The sequence below is a fragment of the Heterocephalus glaber genome, unplaced genomic scaffold (assembly GCF_053883595.1).
Source record: "Heterocephalus glaber isolate CG9 unplaced genomic scaffold, H.glaber_assembly_v1.0 deba00000122, whole genome shotgun sequence".
NCBI classification, from domain to species: Eukaryota; Metazoa; Chordata; class Mammalia; order Rodentia; family Bathyergidae; genus Heterocephalus; species Heterocephalus glaber.
In genome coordinates, this window is record NW_028258138.1 from 75,664,280 (window position 1) to 75,688,167 (window position 23,888).

Here is a 23,888-nt window from a genome sequence, read left to right on the forward strand (position 1 = left end):
ATTTCTTGCTCAGTCTCCCAGTCGCTATTATGAATTTAATTTTTATCCATCTACTTCTGGTTTTTTTTCCTGCTAAATTTTCTGGTAAATTTTAGTTTTGACGAGAAAGAAATGAAAACATGGGAAAATGTGCACAGTGAAAATGTGAGTGTGAGGGGCTTGTGGGCCCAGGAAGTTTACCGGATGGGAAACCCGATCAGCCCCTAATTCAGGTGTGGCCTGCAGGGGAGATCACGCTGCGGATTTACAAATACAGACATCTACAATGCTGTACAGACCCACGGGCCATGAGTTGGACACAAGCTCCAGAGGGCTTACCTGGGTCCAGGTGGGTGAAAGAGCCCACCACGAAGTCCAGTGTGGACACTGCCAGGAGGAACAGCAGCAGCAGCTGGAGGCGAATTATCCATTTGACACCTGCTAGGTTAATACCCAGCAAGGCCAGAAGCACTGCAATTGAGATTCCTCGCACAGCCCAGATGTTCCTAAGGCCCAGCAAATCGGAGATGGATTCAGCAAAGCCGGTGATGTACATGGCACCTGCAACACACTGCCCGGCAATTCCAGGTCAGAAGGGCCAGTGAGACAGATAGGTATCAGGAGTCCACAGAACCAAGGGCCTGCACTGAGCAGCCGCTGCCCCCAGAAGATGCGGGCCCAGCACTGGGACCCCAGGTGGGGTTGAACCAGCCCTTCTCACCCAGAATCGGCCTTGGGCTCCACTTCTGCCTGTCCACATCCCCACCAAGGGGAGAGTGAGCTCTGAGTGCACACTGAGGGTTGCCTGTCTTGAACACTATGGTGGAAGCTGGTGGAGGAAGGGGATGGGATGCTGGGCCAAAGGGTTTTTCTGTGCTATTCAAGAACTAAATCTAGAACAAAGAACAGGCAGAGGTCCCCATCTTCAGAGCTGCAGAAGAGCCCTGCAGCAAGCCACTTTTGTCTCCATTTCTTTGTAGGTTGGCAATATTTTTAAAAATTATCCTTGAAAATAGAAAAAAGAGAGCAGCACATCTTCTCAATGTTATACGTGCCCGAAGCTATCCAGGACTATCTAGATGAATGCACTTAGTTCTAGTCATCACTTGCTCTTGATGAACTGTGTTAAACATCTCAGAATTAGTAAGTTACGCTTAGAGATATTTTTCCAGTAGAGATGCAAATAACTTCTGTCCAGTGGAACAGAGTCCATCAGGTTAGCATTTGTTGTCCAGTAAGCTAGTTTTGTATCTAACCCAGTGAATTTATCTTTATTTGTTAAAGTGGCTGGCTCCGAATTGGCAAATTTGATCTCTGTTCCTCCAGTGTCCATACCTAGCTTCTCACCACTCTTTAACACCTTGTTGGCCCCTTCACTAATTCACAAATTGAATATGATGTTTGGCACATATTTATTTTATATTTGCTTGAGAGTTATGATTTTGTTTTATTTTTTGGAAATACTTGAAAAGTCAATTCCAAATAAATCGTTGAAAATAACACCAGCCTCACTTGGCATAAGCCTCAGCCCTACCTCCTTTCCTCCTTGGTTTGTCCCTTGCTGACCCTGGGACCCGCTGGTCACTGTCACCAGTGTGGTCACTCTGCTCTTGCTCCTCTCCCAGGGAACAAGTTCGATTCGGGCCTCATTCGAATTCCTTGTTTTCCAAGGAGACTTTCTTCATCCTCATTTTTTGAATAAATATTATGCTTACTGCTAGTGCAATACAATTAATTATCTGGGTCCATATTTTATTATTATTTCATGTACATGAATTTGTCTCCCAAATTACCACCAAGACTGCATTCAAGACTCTTTGGAAAACAAGAATCTATGCTGATCGCACCTCTTCTAGTGCCTGATGTTGCTGGGGACAGTGCAAGTATGACATAGTCATGAGGAGGTGGGAGTGAAAGCGGGAAAACCTAAGTCAGCTTCTCTCTCTGTCTGTGTCTCTCTGTATTTCCCCCACATTTCCAATATGGGCAGAAATGCTTATCATTATGGGGCACTGGGAGGGCTGGAATAACTGTTTAAGCTAATATATAAATTTGAGGAACACTGGCAAAAATGATGTTTCCCCTAAAATAATATCTACCCAGAAAATAAACCCTAGCTGCTCATTACCATGGTGATGGTCAGTGTCACACAAATTATACCTCACTATTCTCTTACTCAGTGGCTGCTGTGTAATGGCAGGTAAGGCAAGGTGACTGGGCTGGCACTTTTGATCTCTAGTTTTCCAGGCTGTTTGTTTTTGGTTAGGTCTTACAGTGTTTCCTGCTTAGTTGTAAAGTAAGTAGATCTCAGCAGAGAATGGAGCTTTGATAAAAATGTATATTTAGGGCTGGGGATTTAGCTCAGTGGTTTCACCACCTGCTGCGCAAGCGCAAGGACCTGAGTTCGACCCCTGGTACCAGAAAAAAAACCCCAAAAAACGTAAATTTAAGTGTGGCTTCAAAGGGTGATCTTTTGCTACTAGCAGAACTAAAGGCATAGTAAGAACTTCCAAATCAACTGGAAGGAAATGAAATATAGAGCTGAGTGTAGCTCAGTGGTCATGCACTTGCCTAGCATACACAAGGCACTGGGTTAAGTCCCCAGGAAAGAACGAGAAGGAGGAAGAGAGGGAGAAAGTGTGAACCACGTTGGAAAACCCTGGAATAGTAAAAAAGAAAACCTCAAATTATCTAGAAAGTAATGAAAAGGAGCCGGGCATGATTATGCACACCTGTGATCCCAGCACTCTGGGATGTTGAAGCAGGAGAATTGCAAGTCTGAACCCAGCTTGGGAAACTTAGAGACTTAGTGAGATGCTGTCTCAAATTTTCAAATAAAAAAAAATTTTTTTTTTTGGTATCGGGGATCGAACTTGGGTCTTTCCACTTTCGAGGCAGGCGGTGGAACCACTGAGCTAAATGCCTGGCCCTTTAAATTTTTTTTATTTTTTAAAATTTAGAGATAGGGTCTTGCTGAATTGCCCAGGCTGGCCTTGAATTTGTAATCCTTCTACTTCAGCTTCCCCAGTAGCTGGGATTACAGGCATATGCCACCATTTCTGGCTCACATTGAAATATATTTTTGTTTTTTGTTTTTTTGTTGGTACTGGGGATCAAATTCAGGCCCTTGTGCTTGTGGGGCAGGCACCAGAACCACTGAGCTAAATCCCCTGCCCCCCCAAAAAATTTTAAAAGGGCTGGAGATGAAGCACAGTGTGAAGGCCTTGTGCCATCAGAAAATTCAATTCCCAGTACCACCAGCAATAAATAAATAAATGGTGAATTCTAAAACTCAAGAGGCACAACTAAAAAGGAAAGTAATATAAAGAATAAAGTCTTAACTGAGGAAGGTCTAAAAAGATCAGCATAAATAAAAAGTTAAAAAGTATTTAATGTAGGGAAATATAAAATTAATAAAAGAGAAGAAAAGTCACAAGAGAAAGGACATGAAAATCAAAAGCCAATCCTTTAAGAAAAGACAGATCACCCTGGCAGCCTGATTAAGAAAAAAAGAGAAATTGCAAAAATATAGACTAGTAGGAATGAACACGGAATAAAGCTGCTCACTCAGAAGAGGGTAAAAGAACAGGGAACAGAAACGTGCCATGAATTGCTGTGCATCCCATTGTCCTGTATAAAGTAACTGCTGTCTTAGTGCTCGCTGCCTGAGCACTGACCTGGAGGACATCTGTGACTCCGGGTTAAGTGACACCTACACACCATGGAATAGAGCATGAAATTTGTCCCCATTTTTATAAAAGTCAGCAAGCACTTCAAAACCCCCCAACTGGGCATCTATAAGCAGAGGAAATGCACCAACCAGCTGTTCACATTGGTCCCCTCCAGATGTGAAAGCAACTAATTTTTCCTTATATCATCTCCAATGTGCTACCTACCTGCAATGAACATCATTTTGTAATTTTAAGAAAAAACCAAACATACAATTGGGAATGCAAAAGCTGCACCGGGTTGTGCTGTAGCTCAGTCTAACAGCAGCCCACTCAGGACTGCTCTGAGCTTGGCCCCAACCTGAACACCACTCTTCTCTGGAAGGCATTCCAGGCAATTCATTTAATGTGTAAACATATCCAGTGTTTATTATATTTTACATGTATCTTCATTTCCTTCTAAAGTTTATAATCATGGGCAGTCATTTTTTTTACCATTGTCTACAAAGAAACTTACTCCCAGCCACATGAAGTGGAGTGTTGCCTACTATTTTCCAGAGAGAAAGCAGGCTCTTTTCAGAATGGAACACCTTCACTCTGAGGTATTTGTTTTTAGAAACTTGCACATTCACCACAGAGGCCTAGCCACAGGACCAGGGCTGCCCTTCCACACCCTCTGCTGACCCAGAATTCCTGATTTAGGCTGAAGTTGGTGGATTGTATGTCTTTGTCTGTGGTAATTCCCATAATGAAAATTCCAGGCCTCTATCAGGTCTACAAAAGCTTTCCAGTGTTCCACTGATTTTGTACAAAGTCCAGTACAGAGCACGTTAGCCCTTATGAATGCTTTTAGATGTGTCGATGCAGGCCAAGGTTGGACAGTTAGGTGTCCAGGTAAGCAGTGCTGGTAAAGCCCTCAAGCCCACACAGGTGAATGGGTCAGGGAGCTGCTGTCCCCCATTCTGACCAAGGAGTCTGCTTTTTCACTGAGCTACATCCCCAGCCTTTGTTTCTTTTTTTCTTCTTTTACTTTGAGACAGGGTCTCACTAAGTCACTAAATTGCCCAAGCTAGGCTCAAATTTATAATCCTCTTGCTCAGCCTCCTGGATTGCTGGGATTATAGGCTCGCACCACCACACACAGCTTAATTTAATTTAATTTTATTTTAGACATGGCTTTGCTATCTAGTCCCAGTTGGCCTTGAACTCATAATCCTTCTGCCTTAGCTACAGGTATACATCACTGAGACTGGCTAATTTTTGATGTCCTATGGCAGGGGTTGGCAAACTGTCACCCTCTGGCCAAATCCTGCTTGTTGCCTATTTTGGTAAATGCAGTTTTATTGGGATACAGCTATGTCCATTCTGTCCATATTGTCAATAACTGCTTTCATATTATAATTGAAGAGTTAAATATCTGTGACAAAGATGTATGACCCACAAACTCCCATATATTTACTATCTAGTCCTTTACAGAAACTTTCCAACCCCTACTCAGAGGCAAAACTTGGCCAGCTGCTTTAGAAGTCATTAGAAATTCATCAGAGCAGAAAAGGTGAGCCAGTCCCAGCACCTGGAAGGAAGCTCCCCCGCTGCCATCCCAAGCTCCTAGGGCAGAGAAGGTGAGCCGGTCCCAGAACCTGGAAGGAAGCTCCCCTGCTGCCATCCCAAGCTCCTAGGGCAGAGACGGTGAGCCACGCGGGTGCCAGAAGCACCCCTCCCCGCCATGGAAATGAGAAGACACGTAAAAAAGCCTCAAAAACAGCCTTCTAGATCACCTACAGCAACCCCAAAGGGAAATGAGATGGAACAATCTGATACTCAACCACCTGGACTCTCTGAACTGGCAACAAAAGAGGATCTGGGAAAAATGAAATTAGAAATAATTATGCAGATAACAACAAAGATTGTGCTTATGGTGCAAGACATGATTAATAAATCTAGAGAGGACACAGATAAAAAAAAATAAGAGGATCTGAGGAACATGATGGAATTCCAACATAGGAAACAAATGGAATCCATAAAACAGATGCAAACAGATTTCCAGGAGATTAAAAACTCCATCGAAAGGCTGTGCAGCAGAATGAATCAATGTGAGGATAGAATTTCAGATATAGAAGAAAAGATTGCAATTAGTGACCAGGAAAAGAAAAATTGCTTTAAAATTGTAAAGGAACACAAGAAATCAATCCAGCAGCTGCTAGACAATGCAAAGAAGAATAACATAAGACTGATTGGAGTCAATGAAGAAAGAGGAGAGAGTGCAGATGACATAAAAAAAAAACTGTTCACAGAAGTGATGGCAGAAAACTTCTCAAGGAGGGGAAAAGAACTTGACATACAGATAAGTGAGGCATATAGGACTCCAGCTAGCCTTGATCAAAAAAAAAAATCTACACATAGGCATATAATAGTTAGGATTCCAGAAATCCAACAGAAGAACAAAATTCTACAAGCAGTGAGAGAAAAGAAACAAATCACATACAAAGGAAAGCCCATCAGAATCACAGCAGACTTCTCAATGCAAACCCTCAAGGCAAGAAGAGCTTGGAGTGATGTATTTCAAGCCCTAAGGGAAAACAACCTCCAACGCAGATTGATGTACCCTGCAAAACTATCTTTCAAAATTGATGGAGAAATAAGATACTTTCATGATAAAGAGCACCTCAGGAACTTCATGAATATCAAACTGGCACTCCAAAAAATTTTAGACAATACCCTAGGAAAAGACAATGAGGATCACAACCCCAGGAAACCCAGCAGAATGAATCCATTGGGTGTGACAAATTAAACGCAAAGAGGGAGAATCCAACAAAAAGTAAAAGTCATGACAAGGCTTTTAAAAGTTTTAACTTCATCTCCCTAATGAGTGTATAATTCAATCTTGTTATTGTACTGATTAGTATTTTTCTGATTCTAGAGTTGCACACCTTTCCTTGTGCTGTACTGGCTATTTATCATCTTCTTATGTCTACTTTTTAATTGGGTTGTCTATTAATGAACTCTAAGAATTCTTTATATATTCTGGTCATAGATTATATGCATTGTGAATATGGTCTGTTTAAGGACTACTTTTCATTTTAATGATGTCATTTAAAGTTCTAAATTTTGATGGAATCTCATTTATCAATTTATTTCTTTTATACATCATGTCTTTTGTATCCTAGGTAGTTCTTGCCCACCCTGAATTCATAAATATTTTCCCTTATAATTTCTTCTTAAAGTTTTATACTTTTAGGCTTTCATATTTAGGTTCATAGATCCCTTCAAGTTATTTTCATGTATGGAAATAAAGGGTTGAGGCTAATTTTTTATATACGGATACCAAGTGTTCTAGTGTCATTTGCTGAAAACACTATCTCTTCCTTGGCTCTTGAATTGAGTTTATATTCTATAAAATGCTAATATTAAATAACCTTTCAAAACTCAGTGGACCATATATGTGTGGTTCTATTTCTAGATTCTCTGTTTTATTCCAATGATCTATATGTCTTTCCTTACATCAACACTGCCTTGATTACTGTAGCTTTAGAAGTCTTAAAATTAGGTACTAAATGTCTTCCAACACTGTTTTCATCTTTGTTTTTGTTTTTTAACTTTTCTAGGTCCTTTGTACTCCTACATAACTTTTAAATTTCAATATCCAATTCTTCATTTATAGCAAGTATACACAGATCTGAATTTTTTTTTTTTTTTGGTACCAGGGATTGAACTTGGGTCCTTGCGCTTGCACAGCAGGTGGCGAAACCACTGAGCTAAATCCCCAGCCCCACAGACCTGAATTTTTATATATACCTTGTGTTTTCTAATCCTGCTAAATTCAAATACAAGTTCTAGGGGCTCCTAGAGATTTCTTAGTATTTTCTCTGTAGATGATCATTTCATCTACATATAAAGATTTTGCTTCTACCTTGCCAATTCTATCCTAATTGTGTCATTTTATCGCCAGACTATTTTGGTGGGGCCTAGGTTTCAACGTTTAATAGACAGATAAAGAGTAAGCATATCTGCCCTTGTTGCCCACCTTAAGGAGAAAGCATTGTATCTTCTCCATTCATAAAAGGCATTCTCGCTGGAAGTATGGAGTACATGTCTTTAATCTGTTGAGAAGGTTCTGTTCTACTTCTAGTCTCCTGAGAGCTTTTACCATGAACAGCTGTAGAATTTGGTCCAATACGTTTTCTCCAACTAGTGACAGGATCATATGGCTTTTTTCTTTCCTCTGTTTAAATGATGACTTTTGGGGGTGGATCTTCCAATGCTGAACCAACACTGCCATCCCTATAAAAAAAACCACTTTCTACATTCTGCTAGATCTGACTTCTAATAGTTTGTTTTGTTAAACAAATTTCTATCTATGTTCATACTTTTTTCTTCTATTATCTTTATCCAGTTTTAGGATTAGCACAATGTTGAGTTCCTAAAATGAGGGGAGAAGTGTTCCTTCTTTTTTCTGCTTTAATCATTTGATATAATTTATCAATTAAAATGTATATCAGCCTGTTGTTGTCATATAGGTAGGTTTTCAAGCTAGGAATATACTTGTTTAATAGGTGCTATTCAAATTTTATATTTCCTCCAGAGTTAGTTTCATTAATTTGTCTTCCAAGGTACTTCTTAGAAGTTGTCCAATTTATTTCAAAACAGATTTTTGAAATATGCTTTCTATATCCTTTTAAATTCTGTAAAATCTGTGGTAATGTCTCCTAGATCTTGACATTGTAATTTTAAAAATGTATAATTGATATTGTGTAACAAGAAGAAAAGGTCTAAAGGTGCAAGGGAAGTGGGAGAAAGGAAAAAAGGGAAAAGAAAAAAATATGAGAAAAGGAAAAAAATGGAAACAAAGTCTTTGCAAATAGGGAAGGCTGGAGAGAGTGAAGGGAGGGCAGGGGAAAGGGAAAAAAATAAGAACCAAGATACGTCATGTAAAGGTACAAGATCCCAATGATGAATGTAACTGTATTTTATACCTAAAATGTACCGATAAACTTAATGGGAAAAAAGAAGAGCAAACTAAATTCAAAGAAGTAGAAAAGAAGAAAATAATAAAATTAAAGTAAAAGTAAATGAAATAGAAACCAAAATAACAATAAAGAAATATTTCTAAAAATAAAAAATGGTTCTTTGCAGATAGACCTTTCCCTACACTTATCAAGGAAAAAAGAGAGAGAAACTGAATTCAGTGCACACGCCTGCAATTCCCACTGCTCAGGAGACTGAGACAGAAGGATTACAAATTTGAGGTCAACCTGGGCAACTCAGGAATACCTTCTCTTTTAAAGAAATTTTTTAAAAAGTGTTCGGAGTGTAGCCCAATGGTAGAGTGTTTGACTAGCATGTACAAAGTCTAGGTTCAATTTCCAGTACTGAGAGAAAGAGAGACAGAGAATTCAAATTACTAATATAGGAAATGAAAGGGTAGATCAAAAAGAGGATTATAAGGGAATCTATAAAAAATTAATATTCCAATTCACTAGATAACTTAGATGAAATGGACAAATTCCTAGAGATACACAAACTACCAAAAGTGATCCCAGAAGAAATAAGAAATTGGAATATGCTATATGAGATTGAATTAGTAATCAAGGGACCTATATTTGGCCCCCAACCAACTCAATCCACACTTGTAGATTCCACCTGCCAACTATGAACCAGCTCTGCATTCGTTTCCTCTCAGTATGGGACAACAGATGTGCCAGCCAAATGACCAACCTGATCATGCACTTGGCCAATGCCCAGGGAGAGAAGGTAAGCCCAAAAGGTCAGCAGATCCAGGGAGAAATTACAGACTTGGCCAGCCATACCCCAAGAAAAGCCCACAGCTATTGTAAATTACAAAAATAACACAGGTTTTTACTCCAAAAGTGACTCATTCACTGTAGGCTAGAGTTCGAGAAAAAACTCAATGCAGTGCCTGCCATATTACCAGAGAGGGTTTAATCAGATGCCATCTGAGCCACAGAACAACTCTACTTCAGGGTTTCCAGTGCTACCCTCCCACAGTGACTGGGTGAAAGATAGCCACAGGAGATAGCCACAGAAATAGCGCAGGCTAGACACAGACTTCCTGGGAAGTATAAGCTCAGGCCAGGAAGGACACAGACCCCACCCTCTGTAGAGAGAAACCAGGCCCAGTGAGCATGGCTTTCAGAAGCAGCTGAATCTGAAAGTGCTGGATGTAAGCTCAGCAGTCTGAATGCCTGCCCTGTTGCCTACATCCAATAGAGACCAGTGTTCTGACTGCTCTCTGCATCTACCAACATGAACAAGGACACAGCTTAGCTTGGATGGTTGCCACAGTTTGCAGGGTACAGACAGAGGGGAATACCTCACAAACCCACAGATCATAAAGCTAAGTGGAGAAAATCATGACTTGCTGGATTCCAAGACTATAGATCCTGGAAAGAAACCACTCATTCAAAAACACAGAGGAGTATTTTTTTAACTCAGATTTTTTCCCATTGATTTTTTTAATTTGGAGGTTCTCCCCCCTTTTCTCCTTTTAACTTTTTCTTTTCCTTCTTATTTTTTTATTTTCCTTTATTTTGCTCTGTTTTTTTCTTCATTCTTTTTCTTGTTTCTTCTTTTCTGTTACTTTTTGCTAATAGTACTCATTTGCTTTTACTCCTCAGGGGATCCTTGATCTCAGATTTTTGTCCTCTGTCTCATCTTCCATTGATTACTTTTTCAAATTTTACCTTTTTTTATTCTCTAGTTCCCCACTCCCTCTATCTTTACTGGTATAACCATTAAATTTTATAAATCTTTAGATAGTTAACTTTGCTATTACTGTTGAATAATGTTCTATTATTAGTGGAGGATAGTTGCATTTAGTGGATATTTACTATATGTCAATAGATGAATTGTCTTAGTGTTTATACTATAATTATAGATCATTTTTCTATGGTTAAGGTTGGTACATTATTAGTTCTTAGAGTATGTCAACATCTAGTTCATCTTTGATGTTATTATTGTTAGTGATTTTGTTGCTATTGCCAGGGTGGCACAGTTATTGTTGTTAATTGGTTTTCAAATGGCATGAAAAATCTGTTTACAGAAATAATAGCAGGAAACCTTCCAAATATGGGAAAACAATTTAATATACATGTAACTGAGACATAAAGAACCCCAAACAATCACTATCTGAAAAGAACCTCTCCATAACAATTATAGTCAAAATCCCAGAAGGCCAATAAAAAGACAGACTCTTAAAAAAGAAAAGCAATAAATCAGAGAAAAGCAATGAATTACTTATAAAGGTAAACTCATTAGAATTATAGCAGACTTCTCAACACAAACAAAGGCCAGAAGAGCTTGGAATGAAGTATTTCAAGTCCTAGAAGAAAACAACTTTCAACCCAGAGTGCTATATCCTGTAAAACTATCTTCGAAAACTGATGGGGGTAAAAAAGTATTTCCATGACCGAAAGACACCTAAAGAAATGCATGACCACCAAACTAGCTTTCCGAAAGATTCTCAAGGATATCCCAGACAATGAAGCTAACAATGACAAAAGGTCTAACAGCATGAATACACCAGGTAGGGTGAGCAGTTAAGTAGAAGGGGGATAAAAGGAAAATCAGCAATAGAAATATACCATAATGATAGGAATAAATCAATACCTTTCAGTAATAATTCTCAGTGTGAAGGGTCTCAATTCCCCAATCAAAAGACACAGACTGACAAAATGATGGGTCAAGAAACAAAATCAAATGTATGTTGCATACAAGAAACACATTTAACCTAAAAAGAGATTCATCGACTACAAATCAAATCAACAATATTCTATGTAAGAGGAACCCAACAACAAGAAGGAGTAGCTATCCTATTTTCAGACAAAGTGAACTTCAAGCCAAAACTGATCAGAAGAAACAAAGAAGGTCACTACCTATTGGTTAAGGGAACAATCCAACAGAAAGAGATAACAATTATAAATATATATGCACTGAATCCCAGTGCTCCCAACCATATAAAACAAACACTCCTGGCCATAAAAGATCAGATAAACATCAGCACAACTATAATGAGGAAGGTCAATACCCCACTCCCACAAACTGATCAAGTAAACCAAAAAAATAAAAAAAGAAACATCAGAGTTGAACCAAACCTTTGAACAAATGGACTGAACAGACACCTACAGTGTCCCACTTAACAAAGGAATACACATTCTTCCCAGTAGCACGTGGGACTTTCTCCAAAATAGATCACATAATAGCAAATAAAGCATACTTAAGTAAATGTAAAAGAATTGAAATTATCCCATGCATATTATCAGATCATAGTGCAATGAAACTAGAAGTCAATGGCAAAATAAACTACAGGAATTATGTAAACACATGAAAATTGAACAACACAATGTTAATCAATTCATCACACAAGATATCAAGGAAAAAGTCATGTAGTTCCTAGAATCAAACAATAATCCCAGGACGATGTACCTGAACTTATGAGACATAATGAAAGCAGTCCCAAGAGAGAAGTTTGTAACTGTGAATTCCCACATCAGGAAAACAGAGTGAGCCCAAATAAATAACCTATTGATGCACCTCAAGGTCCTAAAAAACAAGAATAATTCAAATCCAAAACTAGTACTAAAAAGGAAATTATGAAGATCAGAGGAAAAAATTAACGAAATTGAGAATAAAAAACAAATACAAAGAATCAATGAATTGAAGAGCTGCTTCTTTGAAAGAATAAATAAAACAGACAAACCCTCAGCCAATCTTACCAAAAAGGAAAAGAAAAGACTCAAATCAATGCAATTATAAATGAAAAAAGTGAAATCACAATGGATACCACTGAAATCTAGAGGATATTAGCAACTATTTAAAAAACCTGTACTCCAGTAAACTGGAGAATTCAGAAGAAATGGACAGATTCTTAGATATATATGAATACCCAAATTGAATCAAGAAGATATAAAAACCTTGAATAATATAATAACAGACAATGAAATTGAAGCATTGATAAAAAGCCTACCAAGTAAGAAGAGTCCATCCAGCATTCAGTGGATTCACTGCTGAATTCTATAAGAACTTCATGCCATGGAGGTAGGAGGATTGCTGTAAGTTCGAGGCCAGCCTGGGCTACATAGTGAACTCAAGGCCAGCCTGAACTACACAGCAAGACCCTGTCTAAAAGAAAAGATTGCCAAAAAACCCCACAAAAAAACAAAGAAAGAAAAGAAAGAACTTCATGCCAATGCTCCTCAAACTTTTTAATGAAAAGAAAGCAGTACTTCTAGAGTCATTCTTGGAAGCCAGCATTGCCCTGATGGCAAAACCAGAGAGGGTCCAACCAAAAATAGAGAATTACATGCCAATCTTTTTAATGAATCGTAAATCCTCAACAAGATACTGGCAAGCAGAATGCAACAAATCAGAAAAAAAATCATATATCTTCACCAAGTAGACTTCATCCCAAGGATGCAGGAGTAGGTCAACACACACAAATCAATAAATGTAATACACTACATAAACAGAAGCAAGGACAAAAATCACACGATCATCTCAAGACACAGAAAAAGCCTTTGACAAAAGCCAGAATACTTTCATGACAAAAACCCTGAAGAAAATACATATAGAAGGACCTTGTCTCAATCTGATAAGCCACTTTTTACAAACCTACTGCCAACATCATATTAAATGGTCTAAAATCAGGAATAAGATGAGGATGTCCACTATCACCACTCCTGTTCACTATAATACTTGAAACATTAGCCAGAGCAATTGGGCAAGATAAAGAAATAAAAGTGATAGGAAAAGAAGATGTCAAATTATCATTATTTGCACATGAATGATCCTTTATATAGAAACCCAAAAAATTAAACCAAAAGACTCCCAGAATTAATAACCAAATTCAGCAATATAGCAGGCTATGAAATCAACACACAAAAATTGTTAGCAGTCCTCTACACCAATAATGAGCACACTGAGAAAGAAATTAGGAAAATAATACCATTCACAATAACACCAAGAAAAATTAAATACTTAGGAATTAACCTAACCAAGAAAGTGGAAGACCTCTACAGTGAAACTACAGTACTCTCAAAAAGTAGGTCAAAAGGGACATCAGAAAATGGAAAGAGCCCACTGCAGACAGGCAAGTCTGTGCACACCCTACTAAGGTCCCCAGTCATGCGGAAGACACTGAATCACCCAGCTGCAGACAGGCAGCCACCTGGTTCCACATTACAAAGACGCAGAGGACACAAGACCATCAGATCAAGGTACTGAGTCCTGCCGCTCCTGGCCAAGAGGTAGGGGCTTCTGAGCCACCATCCCACTGGTCCTGGTACAGAGGAAGGGGCTTCCTGGTCACCATCCCTCCCGCTGCTCCCAGCCCAGAGGAAAGGGCTTTTGGGCCACCTTCTGTCCCACTGCTCCTGGCACAGAGGAAGGGGCTTCTGGGCCACCATCCTTCCCACCACTCCTGGCCCAGAGGTAGAGGCTTCTGAGCTGACATCCCACTGCTCCTGGTCCAGAGGAAGGGGCTTCCTGGTCACCATCCCTCCCGCTGCTCCTAGCCCAGAGGAAAGGGCCACTGGGTCACCATCGCTACCGCTGCTCCCAGCCCCTGTCACACCTCACCCAGCTCAGAGAAGGTAATCTGTGCAGGTGCTAACAGCCCCCCACCCCAGTCAAAATGAGAAAACACGTAAATAAGTCTCAAAACCAGACTTCCAGATCACCTACAGCAACCCCAAAGGGAAATGAGATGGAACACTCTGATACTCAACCACCTGGACCCACTGAACTGGCAAACAAAGGGAATCTGGAAAAAATGAAATCAGAAATAATTTCTCAGATAACAGGAGAAATTGTGCCCCTAGTGCAAGACATGATTAATAAATCTAGAGAGGAGCTGAGGAACATGATGGAATCCCAACATGAGAAACAAATGGAATCCATAAAACAGATGTAAATAGATTTCCAGGACATGAAAAACTCCATTGAAAGTCTACACAGCAGAATGAGCCAATGTGAGGACAGAATTTCACATATAGAAGATAAGATTGCAATTAGTGACCAGGAAAAGAAAAATTGCTTCAAAATTGTAAGGGAACATGAGAAATCAACCCAGCAGCTGCTAGATGATGCAAAGAAGAATAACATAAGACTGATTGGGCTCAATGAAGAAACAGGAGAGAGTGGAGATGACATAAAGAATCTCTTCATAGAAATAATGGCAGAAAACTTCCCAAGCAGGGGAAAAGAGCTTGACATGCAGATAAGTGAGGCATATAGGACTTCAAATAGCCTTGATCAAAAAAAATCTACACATAGGCATATAATTGCTAACATTCCAGAAACACAATAGAAGAACAAAGTTCTCCAAGCAGTCAGAGAAAAGAAACAAATCACATACAAAGGAAAGCCCATCAGAATCACAACAGACTTCTCAACACAAACCATCAAGGCAAGAAGAGTTTGGAGTGACATATTCCAAGCCCTAAAAGAAAACAGCCTCCAACTCAGATTGATGTACTCTGCAAAATTATCTTTCAAAATTGATGGAGAAATAAGATACTTTCATGACAAAGAGCACCTTAGGAACTTTGTGAATACCAAATCAGCACTCCAAAGAATTTTACACAATATCCTAGGAACAGACCTTGAGGATCACAACCCCAGGAAGCAAAGCACAATGAACCCATTTGGCATGACAAGAAATTAAATGTAAAGGGGGAGAACCCAACAAAAAGAAAAAGTCATGGCAATGACAAGTCAATATGTTTCAGTTATAACCATCAACGTTAATGGTCTCAATTCACCAATCAAAAGAAATAGACTGGCAGAATGGGTCAAGAAGCAAAATCCAACAATATGCTGCATACAATAAACACACTTAATTCAAAAGGAAACTCATAGACTGAAAGTTAAAGGGTGGAAAACAATACTCCATGCGACAGGAACCCCAAAAAAAGCAGGAGTAGCTATTCTCTTGGCACATCAAGTAGATTTCAAACCAACACTGATTAAGAGAGATGAAGAAGGACACTACATCCTTGTAAAGGGAACAATCCAAGAGGAAGAGATGACAATCATAAATATCTATGCACCAAACACTAGTGCACCCGACTATATAAAACAAATACTAATGGACATGAAAAGTCATATATGCACTAATACAATTGTAATGGGGGACCTCAACACCCCACTGGCACAAATAGATAGATCAACTAGACTAAAAATAAGTAATGAAATACTAGAACTCAATCAAACTCTTGAACAAATGAACTTAACAGATGTTTACAGAGTCTTCCACCCCACAAAATCAGAATACACATTCTTCTCAGCTGTACATGGGTCATTCTCCAAAACAGACCACATACTCACACATAGAACATGTTTAAGTAAGTGCAAAGGAATTGAAGTTATCCCCTGTATATTATCAGACCATAGTGTGATGAAATTGGAGATCCATAGCAAAAGAAATTCAAAAAATTTCATAAACACGTGGAAATTGAACAACACACTTCTGAATAACCAATGGGTCACAGAGGAAATTAAAGAAGAAATCAGACAGTTCCTTCAATTAAATGACAATGACAGCACAACATATCGGAATCTATGGGACACAATGAAAGCAGTCTTACGAGGGAAATTCATAGCAGTGAATATGCATATTAGGAAAACAGAATGAGCCCAATTAAACAACCTGAGGCTGAACCTCAAGCTCCTAGAAAAAGAAGAGCAGGACAACCCCAAAGCTCATACAAGGGAGGAAATTATAAAGATCAGAGGAGAAATCAATGCAATGGAGACTAAGAGAACGATACAAAAAATCAATGAAGCCAAGAGTTGGTTCTTCAAAAGGATCAACAAAATTGACAAACCTTTAGCCAACCTTGTCAGAAAAAGGAAAGAAAAGGCCCAAATCCATGCAATTAGGAATGAAAATGGTGAAATTACAACAGACCCAGCAGAAATCCAGAGGATCATCAATACCTACTTCCAGAACCTATATGCCAATAAGATGGACAACACAGAAGAAATGGACAGATTCCTAGATACATATGAATTACCAAAGTTGAACGAAGAAGACCTAAAAATTCTGAACAACCCAATATCAAGCAATGAAATTGAAAATGTATTAAAAACTTATCAACTAAGAAAAGCCCAGGCCCTGATGGCTTCACTGCTGAATTCTACAAGACATTTAGAGAGGAATTACGGCCACTACTGTTTAAACTCTTGAATGAAATTGAAAGGGAAGCAATACTCCCAAATTCATTCCTGGAAGCAAGCATCACCTTGATCCCCAAAGCAGAGAAAGACCCAACCAAAAAGGAGAACTATAGGCCAATCTCACTAATGAACATTGATGCAAAAATCCTTAATAAGATACTGGCAAACAGAATGCAGAAGATCATCAAGACGATCATACACCCTGATCAAGTGGGATTCATCCCAGGGATGCAGGGATGGTTCAATATATGAAAATCAATCAATGTAATTCACTATATCAATAGAGCCAAGGAAAAAAACCATATGATTATCTCCATAGATGCAGAAAAAGCATTTGACAAAATCCAACATGCATTTATGATAAAAACCCTACACAAAATTGGAATAGATGGTCTCTACCTCAAACTGATAGAAGCCATCTATGAAAAACCAACAGCCAATATCATACTAAATGGTCAAAAACTGAAATCCTTCACACTAAAATCAGGAACAAGACAAGGATGTCCACTATCACCACTCTTGTTCAATATAGTTCTGGAAACATTAGCCACAGCAATTAGACAAGAGAAAGAAATAAAAGGAATAAAGATAGGTAATGAAGAAGTCAAATTGTCATTATTTGCAGACGACATGGTACTCTATATAGAAGACCCCAAGAACTCCACCAGAAGTCTTCTAGACTTAATAACCAAATTCGGTCAAGTAGCTGGTTACAAGGTCAACACACAAAAATCAATAGCTTTCCTCTACACCAATGACAGACTCACTGAGAGAGAAATAGGGCAAATAATTCCTTTCACAATAGCATCCAAAAAACTGAAATACCTAGGAATCATTCTAATGAAAGAAATCAAAGACCTCTTCTCTGAAAACTATGGCACTCTGAAAAGAGAGATTGAAGATGGTATCAGAAAATGGACAGACATCCCCTGTTCCTGGGTAGGAAGGATTAATATAGTGAAAATGGCCATACTTCCAAAACTGCTATATAGATTTAATGCAATTCCAATTGAAATCCCAGCAGCATACTTCATAGACCTTGAGAAAACAATCCAAAAATTCATTTGGAACAAGAAGAGACCCAGAATAGCAAAAGCAATTCTAGGTAACAGAGACATGGCAGGGGGTATCACAATCCCCAACCTGCAACTCTATTACAAAGCTACTGTGATAAAAACAGCATGGTACTGGCAAAGAAACAGACCTGAGGACCAGTGGAACAGATTAGAAGATGCAGAAACAACTCCAGACACACTCAGCCATCTCATCTTCGATAAAGGAGCCAAACACCCTCACTGGAGGAAAGATAGCCTCTTGAATAAATGGTGCTGGAAAAGTTGGGCTTCAACTTGCCAAAGATATTCAAACTAGACCTGTATCTCTCACCATGCACTAAACTAAAATCAAAATGGATTAAAGATCTAAACATTAAAATAGAAACTCTGAACCAGTTGGAACAGAGATTAGGTAGAACCCTTGAAGACATGGGTGTAGGAAAAGATTTTATGAACAAAACCTCAGTTGCCCGTGAAGTAGCACAAACAATCAACAAGTGGGATCTCTTCTTATTAAAAGGCTTCTGCACAGCAAGAGAAACCACCAGCAGTGAGAAGAGACAACACACAATGTGAGAAAAAATCTTCACCTGCTCTTCCTCAGACAAAGGTCTACTATCTAGAATCCATAAAGAACTTAAAAACATCAGACCTCCCAAATTTAAAGACCCAATCTGAAAATGGGCATCTGAAATGAACAGACATTTCTCACACAAAGAAGCAGAAATAGCAAATAAATACATGAAAAAATGTTCAACATCACTGGTCATTCAAGAGATGCAAATGAAAACAACACTGAGATTCCACTTCACTCCAGAAAGAATGGCTGCTATCATGAAATCAACCAATAACAAATGCTGGCAGGGCTGTGGGGAAAGAGGAACCCTGCTCCACTGCTGGTGGGATTGTAGACTGGTGCAAGCACTGTGGAAATCAGTATGGAGATACCTCAAAGAACTAGGACTGGAAGTCCCATTTGACCCTGCTATTCCACTTCTGGGGATCTTCCCCAAAGAATTAAAAGAATCATACCATAGTGATATATGTGCACCCATGTTCATAGCAGCACAGTTTGTAATAGCTAAAACTTGGAAACAGCCCAAATGCCCATCAACTGGAGACTGGATAAAGAAAATGTGGTTTTTTAATAAAATGGAGTACTACTCAGCCATAACAAATGAGAAATTAGAGACATTTATAGCTAAGTGGATGCACATTGAGGCAATACTCTTAAGTGAAATAAATAGGACACACATGAATAAATTCCGAATAATTTCTCTGGTGTGAGAAACTGAAAGTGTAAATAAGGACTAAATGTATAATAGGTAATGTGAAATAGGAAGAAAAGGGGCAAAGGGGAAGGAAGTGGGAGGGCTAGGGGAAAGGATAGAAGGGAATGGGATTAATATAATAAAATAGAAAAATAGGAACAAAATCTTTGTAAATAGGGAGGAATGGAGGGGTTGAAGGGAGAGCTGGGCAAGGGTGAAGAATAAGAACCAAGAGAGAGCATGTAACGGTGCAAATTTTCAATGATGAATGTCATTAAATTGTATACCTAAAATGTACCAATGGTTAGAATGAATAATCGAAAATGTAAAACTGGAAGAAAACGTCCAAAGGGGTTGGCGTAGTGGGAGGGGCAGGGGAAAGGAAAGAAGGGAAAGGAAAAATGATGAGAAATGGAAAAAATGGAAATAAAGACTTTGTAAATAAGGAAAGGTGGAGGGCATGAAGGTAGGGCTAGGAATGGGGAAAAAATAAGAACCAAGATGCATTATGTAAAGGTACAATTCCCAATGAGAAATGTAATTGTGTTGTATACCTACAATGTACCAATAAAAGAATTAAAAAACAACAAAAAAAGAATGAGTAGTATTGAAAAAACAAAAGCAAAGGTCTGCAAAGATATGGAAAATGAATGAAACAATTGTGTTTTTCTGGTAAGAATGTAAAATAATAAATATTAAATTACCATATCATCCAGCAATTCTGTTGTTGAGTATATACAAGAGAATTGAAAGCAGGGATTCTAATGATATTTACATAACAATTGATGTTCACATAGCTAAAAGGTGGAAACAGCCCAAATGGATTAACAACAAAATGCATTCAATGATATATGTATACAATGGAATATTAGTCAATCTTCAAAAGGAATGAAATTTTGACACATAGTGCAATATAATGAACCTGGAAGACATGTTATGAAATAAGCTCAAAACAACAAATATTGTATGATTCCACTGTTAAGAGGTACCCAGAGTAGTCTTCTATGAAGTATTATGTGGTATATTATGGCATTAATGTGAGTTACAAAGCAATCAACTTCATAAGACAGAAAGTATCACACTGATTACTAGCAGCTAGGGTGAGGGGAAATGGGGAGTTACTGCTTAATGCGCACAGAATTTCAGTGTAGGATGATTAAAAAGTTCTGGAGATAGCTGGCTGTGATGTGTGCTCAATGATGCGAATATACTTACTGCCACTGAACTATATACTTAAAATTATTAAAATGGCAAGTTTTATGATATGTATATTTTTACCAAAATAAAAAAAAAAATTAAATAAAAAAAAAAAAGAAAATGGAAAGATGTCCCCTGTTACTGGATAGAGAGAACCAATACAGTCAAAATTGTAGAATCAAAATAGCCATACTTCCAAAACTGATACACAGATCTGATGCAATACCAACCAAAATCCAACAGTCTTCCTCACAGAACTAGAGAAAACAATCTTAAAATTCATATGGAACCAGAAGAGACCCAAAATAGCAAAAGCAGTCCTGGGTAGCAAGAGTAAAATGGGAGTCATCACAACCCTGGACATCAAGCTACATTACAAAGCTATAGTGATAAAAACAGCATGACACTGGCACAAAAATAGACACATAGCCAACGGAACAGAGTAGAGAACTCAGAAATAACCCCAGGCTGTCTGATCTTTGACAAAGGGGCCAAAATATACACCGGAGGAAAACAGCCTCTTTAATAAATGGTGCTGTTAAAAGTGGCTATCTACATTTAGAAGATTGAATCTAGATTCATACTTCTCACCATGTACTAAATTAGAATAAAAATGGACCAACAATCTAAATGGTAAAACAGAAAAAATCAGCTGGAAGACAAAATAGGTAAAATTCTTAAAGATATAGGGATAAGCAAGGACTTTGTAAACAGAACCCTAATAGCACAAGAAATAGCATCAAGAATCAACAAATGGGATCATATCAACTTAAAAAGCTTCTGCACAGCAAAGGAAACAATGAACAGGGTGAAGAGACATCCTACAGAATGGGAAATTATTTATTTCAGCTATTCTTCAGAGGACTAATATCTAGAATATTTTAAGAACTCAAAAAAAAATCAGACCCCCCCCCAAAAAAGACCAAGTCAAAAAATGGGCAACTGAAATGAATAGACACTTCTCAGTACACATGGCCAATAAATACACAAAAACTGTTCATTATCTTTGGTCATTAGAGAAACGTAAATTAAAACAACTCTGAGATTCCATCTTACTCCAGAAAGAATGGCCATTCTCAACAAATCAAACAACAAAAATGCTGGCTAGGGTGTGGAGGGCAAAGGAACCTTCTCCATTGTTGGTGGGAATGTAAACTAATACAACCACTACAGAAATCAGTGTGGAGATTCCTCAAAAATCTAAAACAATATAATCCATTTAACCCAACTATTCCTCTTTCAGATATCTGCACATGTACGAACTCCACATAAGGAATGTAATCATTACACACTTCAAACATGTACTAATAAAAAATAAAAAGATGAGAAAAACCAAATTAGTTATCAAAAAACTTTCTACAAAGAAAAGTCTAGGAATTTACTACTGAATTCACTACTGAATTCTACCAAACACTGAAAAAAATTAACCCCAATCCTTGACAAAGTCTTCCAAAAACTGGAAGAGAACACTTCTCAAACCCCTCTATGAAACCAGTATTATCCTGACACAAAAACCAGACAATGACATCATAAGAAAACCACAGGCCAACCTCCCTCATGAATATATGCATAAAAATCCTAGGGCACCAAATTCAGGATGGCGTGACAGGACAGGGCAAGCACGTTCTGATCAGCCTCCCGACCTGGATAGCTTCAGACAAAGCGAAGCCATGGAGGTGATATGACCAGAGGGATCCTGAGGTCTGAGAGCCCCATGGAAAGCAGGCAGAATGGCAGGGCTGCTGGTGCCACGGCTGCTCAGGTCATGGTGGCCAGGAAGAGAACTCATCCTTTTTGAGACCATCTTTCCTCCCCATTCAGCCCACCTAAGAGAGATGCAAGAATCCAGCTTCCTGTCCTTAACTGTGTGCTGGTCCTTGTGTGTGACACCTGCTTCCAGGGCCCATCTTGCCTGCCCAAAAAAGGGAAAAGTGGAGATTTCCAAACAGCCAGCTGGCAGCCTGCTGGCCACCACAACAGCAGAGCAGCAAAGTATCTGCGGGCAAATCCTCAGAGCAGTAGAGGAACCCGAGCATTTGTTACCGCCTCTTGCACACCACTCTCAGTATTCCCTGCTGGACTAGACATGTTTCAGGTGTGTTCATATTTTTGCAATATTTGCATAGACCTTATGGGTTGAGCATCCCAATGTGAAAATCTGAAATCAGAAATCCTCCAAAATCTGAAGCTTTTGAGTAACATTCAATACAATATTTGATTTGGGAGCATTTTTTTTTTTTTGGTACCGGGGATTGAACTCGGGACCTTGTGCTTGTGCGGCAGGCACTGGAACCACTGAGCTAAATCCCCTGACCTATTTTGGAGCATTTTGGATTTCAGATTTCCATTCTAGGGATTCTCAAGCTATATCATACTGAAAGATCTTTCTCAGGTAAAGGCAAGTGACTGACAATCTATCTGCCTTTCCTGTGTCTACCCTAGACACACACACATGCAAACACACACACACACACACACACACACACACACACAGCTTTGTGCTGTTAGAGAATCAGATGTATTTGTACTAAAATCCCCTGCCTGTGCTGCCTAAATATGAAAGCCACAAAACTGGTGCTTTCTTCAAGGAGACTCTCGTACTCTTTAGACAAATTCCTTTTGTAAATAGTTTTTTCAACCACTCACCACCTTTGCGGGATCATAAAAACTTTTTCAGTCCAAGAAATGCTTACAAAGAACTGCTTCTTAATGCCTGCACTTTCTGGCCTCAGCGTTAAGTCACTGTTCCTACGTGTTAGCAAAATAAGCCTTAGAATTCTTCCTGCTTGCTGGCTTCACAAGTGCCTTCGTCCATGCTGATAAGGCTGCTCCTCATTGGTATTCTCCTTCTGTGACAGTGGCCACACAAGGGCTCTCCACCTCCCTGTAAGGCCACCAAGCCATCCAACGTGTCTGATGTGTCTGTGAGCAACAGCTCAGTTGAGAAGGGCCTGCTTCTAGTGAAGTCCCTTGGCACACCCAAAATTCCCTCTCTTCAGCATGGAAGTGACTAGGGCCCAGACCACATGGTTGCCACCTGGGCTGTAGCCACGCTGTGCACACCCTTCCTGAAAAGGCAGCAACATGGTGCTGGGCCAGGCCCTGGTTCTGGTCCATGCAGGGACCTGAGGCAGGAATGGGGGGATAGAAGCTCTGGACTAAAGAGTCAGGGTTCCGGCTTTGGCTTGGCTCTGCCTCTGAGTGTCCCTCAGGGCCCGGCCCACTTGTCTGCAATGTAACACACCAGGTAAAACAAGGACAGGGAGGAGAAGGTGGTAGCAGAGTGCAGGCAGGGAAGCATGTCCCTGTGCTTTACCTGTCCAAATACATACAGCAGCCCGATGGTGCCTCCCATCTGCCCACCGAGGATGGAGGAGATCATGGAGTAGACGCCGCCACTGCCCACTCTGCTGTGCTCCCCAATGCCGATGCCAGACAGCACAGTGACCAGCGCCACGGTGATGACAAAGGACACCAGAAGCATGCCCATGAGCACACCTGTGTTTCCCTGCAGCAGAATGACA

General features: G+C 39.3%; 1 protein-coding gene across 7 annotated transcripts in view; it reads right to left on the bottom strand.

The window, feature by feature from the left end:
* Slc12a8 (solute carrier family 12 member 8) overlaps positions 1-23,888 on the bottom strand; it is a 146,722-nt gene that overhangs the window by 100,305 nt on the left and 22,529 nt on the right. For 4 of the 7 annotated variants that reach the window (XM_087216281.1, XM_087216270.1, XM_021259623.2 and 1 more), the window contains one exon: positions 23,681-23,872. The exons of 1 other annotated variant lie outside the window; for it this stretch is intronic. In XM_087216281.1, coding sequence (XP_087072407.1) covers positions 23,681-23,872 — 192 coding nt within the window. Of the gene's footprint in view, positions 1-318; positions 551-23,680; positions 23,873-23,888 lie in introns of all 7 variants that reach the window. 2 more of the 7 variants (XM_004835220.3, XM_021259632.2) reach the window with 1 other exon arrangement.